Raw genomic sequence first — 8,059 nt, 5'->3', positions numbered from 1 at the left:
GCTTCATTCGTTTGTCATAATCAAACGTAAAAGTAAGAAGTAAGAAAATATATTCCTCAAATTCATATTAAAAAATAAACCAAAAAGGATAACAAATTCGAAAATCAATTCTCTGCCCACACGTTTTTGATGTCCATACATGGTTTGTGTCAAGTTTGGTGCATTTTTACCTTATTTATAGTATTTTTAAGATTGTAATACTCTCTAATTAAGTGAAGTATTAATCTAAACTTACACCCCAATGTTATTCCATGTGAAATGGATGAAAATGGTAATCACATAATAAAAGCAAAATGGTTAAGAAGGACACAATTGCCATCAGACAGATCCTAGAAAAAGGTGATGGCATTGATTGACCAGCGAATGTGAAAAGAAAGAAAGAAAGCATCACCAAGTGGAGTGGAGTTATTAAATTATTAAGATGCCAAAACAAGATTTGATTAATCTATCATCTCAATTATTTGGCTCTGTCCTTAATCACATCAAATCCCATCTCGGTTGGATCCGTAGCTTGCACTTCATAGTGGATCCCATCTAATGCCCTCCTTATTCCATCTTTCGACGTTGCGTAAAGCATTTTGGCTCTAATTTTTGATGTCGATGGTGCCCTAAAATATGTGAGATAAATCAACGAGTTAAGCTTCCGGAACTAATAATTAAGAAGCTAAGGGGTTGGAGTGACGGACCATGCAATGAAGAAGATCTTGCTTTTGCGGCAATTATCGACAGTAACAAAGTCGAAATCAAAGACAGCATATCGGCAATCATCCTCCGGGAGGGATGCAGCTAGATCATCGTAACCTTCACCGGCAGCACCAACTTTGTCCACCGTCACCAGCTTCGATCCCTCGTCGATCTTGAACACGATGTACCTGTGAACCTTCTTCCACTTCATCTCCATGAACGAGTTCTTGCATTCCTCCGTCACCCACATGCCGGTCGTGGCCTACACAACAAAACCACGATATATAAAGAAATCAGCTTACATACATACATATATAGAAATTGCGAGTATACCATCTTGAAAGCCATAGCCATGGTGGTTGCAAATTAGGATGGTGGTCAATTTTCTTTGCCAAGAATAGTGATCAGGGTCGGGAAATATTATTATTGCTTTGAGACTTGACGCTATGATGCCGATGCGGAAGCCGATCAAGTTCTATATATATATATATAAAATTTGGTCATTGAAATGCCACTGAAACTGCAATATATTACGAGTTTGTCCACATCTGTGTTTATAGATTTATATAATATTCAACGTGTAAAATAATACCGTCTAATTTATTTAACGTATTAAACATGTCTAGAGCCATACCCAGATCCAATGGATCGATGTCCAAAACCAGACAATATTTCATAATTGGCCCTTGCACTGTGAATTAGACAAGAATGTATTGGGACGTGTTTCCTACCCGAGCTAGTCTAATGGATAAAAATTGGTATTTTGACTGTAAAAGAATGTTGCGCACACATACGTATGGCCACTCAGAACTTTAACTACTAAAATAGTAGTATTCTCGTCAGATTTCATAATTTCAAGCCTCCAGCTTCAAAAATTGATCAGCTTGTTTTGAAGTTTCTTGAATTTATGTTATTTGACAATTGCATGTTTTACCAAGTTTCATACACAACTCTGAAACGGATGCAACTCCAGTAAATGATCCCTAAAAAGTTTCTTTCAGTAGCTTATTTGGTAACGTAAAATGTATAACGGTTATACTCAATTTTTTACAATGGCCTAAAGATATACGATTTACAAATTTTGTGGCATTTACAAGAACTCAAAATAAGCCTAAAGTAGGAGAATTCAATGTAGAAATTTAGTCTTGCATTGGGATGCAGATGCAGTGGTCCTATCTCGGATCATATACCTGAATCCCCCAAATATCTCTCTTGTATTTCCTCAATAGTCTTGGCGTATAAGCGAAGGGGACATAATGGTTCATCCACTTAATGCTTTATTACTTTAACTTTTCAAATCCCAAACTTTGAGTTTTCCCAGAAAATTGCTTAAGGAATGTAGGTACAGAGAATTATCTTATCATAAAATAATGTTTCAGATTAGATTTATTATTAGTATTTGATGTGACCATTCCATGGACAGCAAGAGCATCAAGAAAAAATAGAATTTTTACAAGCACTAAAATCTAACAATGTCTATCTAATGGACGTGCATGAGGAGACATGTTGGTCAGGGCCCCCAATTTATTTATACATAAAACTGCATAAACTGCAGCATACTAATTGGAAAGAAAAATAATTGTGTGGCTAATATTACCTGGTCTGGGACAGATCACACCAAAATTGCTGCGTACTTTCGACCTTTTGCCGATGGAAGTACTCAATTTGGTGGTGAAACTTCATCCTCCGAAGTAGTTGGGGGTCGAGAGTCGTTAAATGTCATACACGTACGCCCACACACTCTCCAGCACTAGCTATGCAGCAACTTTCTGAGGAATTTGACATGCATTGCAGGAGGGATGTTGCTGTGCAACTCTTTAATCTCTTTGTCTTTGGCATTATCTACAAATTGTCAAGAGATTGTAACATGGAACACTAGGTGAATCATAGACCATTAGGAATGCCAATCAAATTAGTATTATCATACTCAAATTATACGCTCATCTTTCCTCTGCTTTCGACATAAATAATTTCATCTAACCACCGATCAAAGAATGGAGGAAGAACATTTCGTAACAGGTTGTCCACTGCTAAAATGACGTAAAAACTCACTTTTTAATCACTTTCTATACCAAAGTCCAATCGGACAGTAAGAGTCTCGACTAGAAAGTGAACTCTTACTAGAATAGGGTCGCTAAAATTTGTTGTCTCTAAGCTTTTCTTATCTGTCCCCAGACCAGAAAAAGAATATCGACTGTTGAACTAGAGGCAAGATCATAAGGCAAGGACAACTAACCTGATCCAAAATTAGATAGAAATGACTGATTTGGAGATGTCATTTTGTGCTACTACAATAATCAATTAATAATTAAAAAGGTTGAACCCCAATCTTGAGGGCCCGACCGCCTCGTCTCGCCCCTAGAGCTTTGTGAGGGAGGTAAATCGTGGAATGTACCTCAGCAGGCCAAGGAACAAGAGCTGCTTGTATACTACGCCTACAAGGAGTATAATTTCATGTCTCAAGAATCGAACCCCCACACTGTGACTGCCAACAAGGCGTGAGATAACCTCACTCTTGTCCTTTACACTATTGGACTATGCCCCAGAAGGCAATAGTCGATTAATAATTTCTCATATTACTGGATGTTTCCTCCCTTGATGGGATAGTGACTCGGTGAGTGGACCGACAAATTTACAATTTACACGCCTATTAACAATAAAGCTCTTATTTTACAACATACTGTGTGATAGCAAAAAAGATACCACTACTTTTGTATATCAATAGTACCATAAAAAAGATAGACAAGCAACTCTTGCCTTGGATGGACTATATTTAAATTTTGCTTAGCTTTCCCCTGACCAGATATCGGCTGTTAAAAACTTTTGTTTCAACAGAGGCAAGATGAAAAGGTAAGAACATTAATCCTGATCCTAAATTAGACAGGTGACTAATTTGGAGCATGGGCGGAGCCAATGCATGTGATGCCTGCACTGGACTTTTGGGCAGAATTTTTTTTTTAAAAATTTTTTTATAAACCATTCTAAAGTTTCAAATATCAATAGTAATGAATATTAATAGTCTTTTTCAATATTTGATATCCAGCTCAGATAGAAAAACCCTATTAGAACCATTCCCTCAAAATTCAATTGACCCAAACCCATTCATTCATTTGAATCAATCCAGTCCTTTGTTCGTGAGTGAGAGAATTCGTTCCTGTTGCAGCGTTGTAGTTTCGGTTAGCACAGAGTATTAAAAATCACAGGGAACAAGTGAAATATATAAATTATGTCGTTTTTAGTATTATCGTACTATTATTTTATTTTTTTAGCGTCATTAAATCCATGACCAAAACCTCGACATTCGACGTCGAAAAAATTTTGCCCGCATTGAACTAAAATTCCGGCTCCGCCCCTGATTTGGAGGATATGGATTTGTACTACAACAATCAGTACTGATTTCTTATACGACTTCGAGTGGACTGACAAATTCACAATTTACACAATTGTGAAGCGCGAATAATGCAGCTCTTATTTTTCTAACTACCGCCTAATACCAAAGAATATTAGAAATCTTACCTGATAAACAACTCATCTTCTCATTTCAAGCAACTTTAAACCACGTCATGTTTTGGGGAAAAGTAGGAGCATCTTCCCGTGCATTATAAGCCATAAAACACACCAAGACACATCAAAGATAAGTAGGGGTGGCCGTAGACATTTTGAGTTAGGGGGCACAATCAAACTTGCAATAAAATTACAAGAAATTTTACATTAAAAAATTTACATAATAATAATAATAATAATTCATGTACTATGTAATTTACATCCGAAAATTTACTTGGAGTTTTACATTTTTCAGATGTAAAATTCCGAAAATTTTGATGTCATATCTCATGTAACATTTTCTAATAAAATGATGTAAATTATATTGAGAAATTTGTATCGGACAAATAATAATAATTGAATTTTTTGAAAAAAAGACGAGTTAGACCCCTCTTTTTATGATGCACATTAGAGCATTTTTAACTATATTTGATATTTGTTTGGACCGTTCAATATGCCTATGATATAGTTATCGAAACAAGTTTCGAGATGACATATGCGATTTGTGGATTTGGCTAGCATATGATCGTCAAAGAATTTTTAAAGTTATCATGTTATCGAAATTTTCAAAATATTAGTTTAAAACAGTCTACTTTGAAAAGTCATAATATTTGCTAAGGTTGGCCATTTCGCACGCCATTAATGACGTTTGAAAATAGGTCGTGAACATTTTGAAATAGTATTAAGAATGCAATATTTCGACTTTGTTTAACATCCCATAGTGATTTCGAAAATTGAGGGGAAAAAATGGCTCTAAAGTTGGGGGGTCACATGACCCCATGCCAACCCCTGTTTCCGCCTTTGAAGATAAGGCATTGCATCTTCCTTTGCTGCCGTTGTAGAATAGAACAAATCTCAGATGACGGAACTCTTCAAAGACTTCTATTTCAACTAATATTTTCTGTTCTTGTCAATATTGAGTGATAATTTGACTGTGTCAAGACGAGAATTCTAGAGACAGTTGCTCGAGACCGTTGGATAATACTTATTTCCTTTGCATGATCAAACGTTGCAATAGGCACGAGCAGTACTAATGGGATGAGAGCCTTGTGCTTATTGGAACCTGAAATGCCTCTCCTCCATGGACAATTAGGCTGACAATCCATTTCCCTTTGTGAATATTAGGGCCAGTATCCATCGACATTCATCACAAAATCCGTGACCACTTCTAGATTCTAGATAGAAAATAAAAATTATGACTATTGCCGTACTTTTTGTCTCCGGACAGAAATATGAATAATAATAAAAAAGTCTTATTCGTAATACACGAACATGCGTTTACTCAAATTTCATTTGAACGGACGTGAGAATATATTTGGAATCCATCGAATACGGAAAAAAATGAAATATCCTACTAATCAAGAAAAACGAACGTGTAACTTACAAACTCCTAAACATATATTTAAAGACTCAAAAATCTTTATCCAAGCGAAATCTTTGAGTCTATAAATAAATTCAAATAAAACGAAAAACTGCTAAAATGACGAAAATACAATTAAGCCCTTGTTTTACAATGAATCTTTCTCATTCTTTTTCCACCTACTCATTATCAACTGCATATTTTACAATAAAATATTTTTCACGTAAGCTCAAACTTTTTGTTACTTTTTAACCATTTATTCTCCCAAAATTTACCATTAAAAAACTATTTTTTTAGAGAAGAAAAATGCTTTGGAATTGTATTCATGATGAAAATTCAATACTTCATCCGAAAGTTATGTCCGTTTTCATAGATCATTCTTATTTCTTCTCTATTTTAATTGGCTTATGATTTTCTCTTTTAATTGATTCGCTTCATTTTTAAATCCATTATTTTTCCCAGATCGGTTTATTTTTAATTGATCGTCGTTTCAACATTCTCTTAAAAGTATTTCAATAATAATACCCATACATCATTTCTCACTTAGATACTTGAAGATGTGGATAGGGATGACAATGGTTCGATTTCGGTTCGGCCAAAACCATCATCGAACCGTCAAATTTTTTGCTATACCATAACCGCATCATAATCACGTAAATCGATTCGGTTTGGTTTGGTTTGTATCTCGATTCGATTAATAACCACGAAAATAAATTATTTTTTATAGGTCCATCCATCAAATTGATATAAAACAATTTATGAAAAGAGAGTCAATGAAAACAAAAAACACAATATTCCAAACGAAAATGCAAACATTATCCTAAATTCCAATTACAAAATACAAATTTAACAAACAAAATTTATGAATATAATAATATTAAACTTTTCCTTCATTTTTTGATTCTTGTGCATTGTAGTTACTTGATTCATGCTTAATAATTCAAAAGCTTCAACCTTAACTTATATTCAATCTTCATTCTTCCCCAAAACTCTTACTAGCAATTGTCAGCACTCAAAATTGATTCCTATATAGCAAATAAGAAATGTAAGTAGAGAATACAATGATACTACCTAATCCAGAATGGTTTTAACTAAGATTTAAATAAAAAAAATGTACATTTTCGTCAACTTCCTCCTCACTAAATCTTGTCATCCCTAATAAAAGAATGATTTTTTTAAGCGAGTAATCGGTTCGGTTTCGATTCTACGGCATAAATACTATACCCGCACCGCCACGAACCGATTCATTAAAATCAAATACCATATCCGCCCCATTGCACCATCGGTTCGATTTTTTTGCCCCATTCGGTTCGGTTAATCGTGATTTTCGATTTTAACGGTTCAAATTGCCAATCCCTAGATGTGAAATATGGAACCTCCACCAAATGAAAAAATTAATTAAATTCAACCCTGAAAGTAACACTCAACCGTTACAACTCAAAGAATTGTAGTGAGTCTCATATTGCACGTGCGTTTTGTAACATCATGTTACATCCCTATCCCAATCCCAATCTCTACTATCTTAAAAGAGGCAATACACCATTTGCTATTCATTCACGAAGTATTTCTTTATTTTCCATTTTACCCTTAAATTTTTGGCAAACTAATTCTCAAATTTACGGTCCAATGGTCATTTACATATAAAAAAATTATCTCTGCAAATACATAGCCAAGTTAACTGAGGAAGTGGGATTTGATTTTTGATAACTTCCCAAATACGTATACGTTTTGTTTCTCTCTTTCTCATTCTGCTTCTGTTTTTCACACTTACGCCAAAATAACACAAGCACGGGCAAAAACTAGTATTGAAAATAAAAATCAAAGAAAATGCATGCAAAAATAACAATAATGTATGGTGATCGACCCTGCGGGGCATATTCCAGTGGTGCAAAGGATAAGGGTGAGATATACTCAACCTTGCTGACAGCCACAGTGTGAAGGTTCGTTTCCTGAAACATGGATTAAGACTCTTTGTGGGCACCAGTGTACAGACAGCTCTTGTTCCCTGATCTGTTGGGACACATTCCACGATTAACCTCTCTCACGATGCTCTAGGGTCGGGACGGTGGAAGACCCTTAAGGTTGGGATACAGCCTTTAACAATGTATGGTGATTGAGTTTTTTGACATAACGGCTGAACGACACTCTCAATGAGAGGGCGCCCACTTCTTTTTTGAATTTTTTTATTCACGTGAGATCCACCAGTATGTGAGAGGATGTCAACCATTATGTCAAAAAAAATCGGACAAAGTAGTTTAATCCCAAAAATAAACCTAATTAGGAAAAAAACAAAAAAGAAAAGATTAAATCAATTGCTGTAATAATTACTTTCTGTTTATTTTCAGAAGTTCTGTAAATTTCATCGAAAGCAATTCGTCCCTTCTTATGCTAAAACCTACGTTATGGGTTTATAACCAAGAAAGTACATATCAGATTTCATGGACGTACAAGTGACAACTCCAATTTGAGAAC

General features: G+C 35.1%; 1 protein-coding gene across 1 annotated transcript; it reads right to left on the bottom strand.

The window, feature by feature from the left end:
* Nucleotides 1–220: 220 nt before the first annotated feature.
* Nucleotides 221–1,165, bottom strand: LOC111380796 (actin-depolymerizing factor 5-like). The gene is made up of 3 exons (XM_023004446.1): nucleotides 1,018–1,165; nucleotides 687–946; nucleotides 221–608 (listed from the first exon to the last, which is right to left on the bottom strand). The coding sequence occupies exons 1-3, from the start codon at nucleotides 1,036–1,038 to the stop codon at nucleotides 458–460; spliced, it is 432 nt and encodes a 143-aa protein (XP_022860214.1). The 5' UTR covers nucleotides 1,039–1,165; the 3' UTR covers nucleotides 221–457.
* Between the last annotated feature and the right edge of the window lie 6,894 nt (nucleotides 1,166–8,059).

The sequence above is a fragment of the Olea europaea genome, chromosome 3 (assembly GCF_002742605.1).
Source record: "Olea europaea var. sylvestris chromosome 3, O_europaea_v1, whole genome shotgun sequence".
Lineage (NCBI taxonomy): Eukaryota > Viridiplantae > Streptophyta > Magnoliopsida > Lamiales > Oleaceae > Olea > Olea europaea.
This window is presented reverse-complemented; position numbering and strand designations above follow the sequence as displayed.

Bases quoted from the DNA above. Each gene is read 5' to 3' on its own strand.
- LOC111380796 (XM_023004446.1), bottom strand. From the start codon at position 1,038: ATGGCTATGGCTTTCAAGATG. The intron at 947-1,017 runs GTATACTCGCAA...TTTGTTGTGTAG, and splicing joins TGGCTATGGCTTTCAAGATG to GCCACGACCGGCATGTGGGT. The intron at 609-686 runs GTCCGTCACTCC...CACATATTTTAG, and splicing joins AAGATCTTCTTCATTGCATG to GGCACCATCGACATCAAAAA.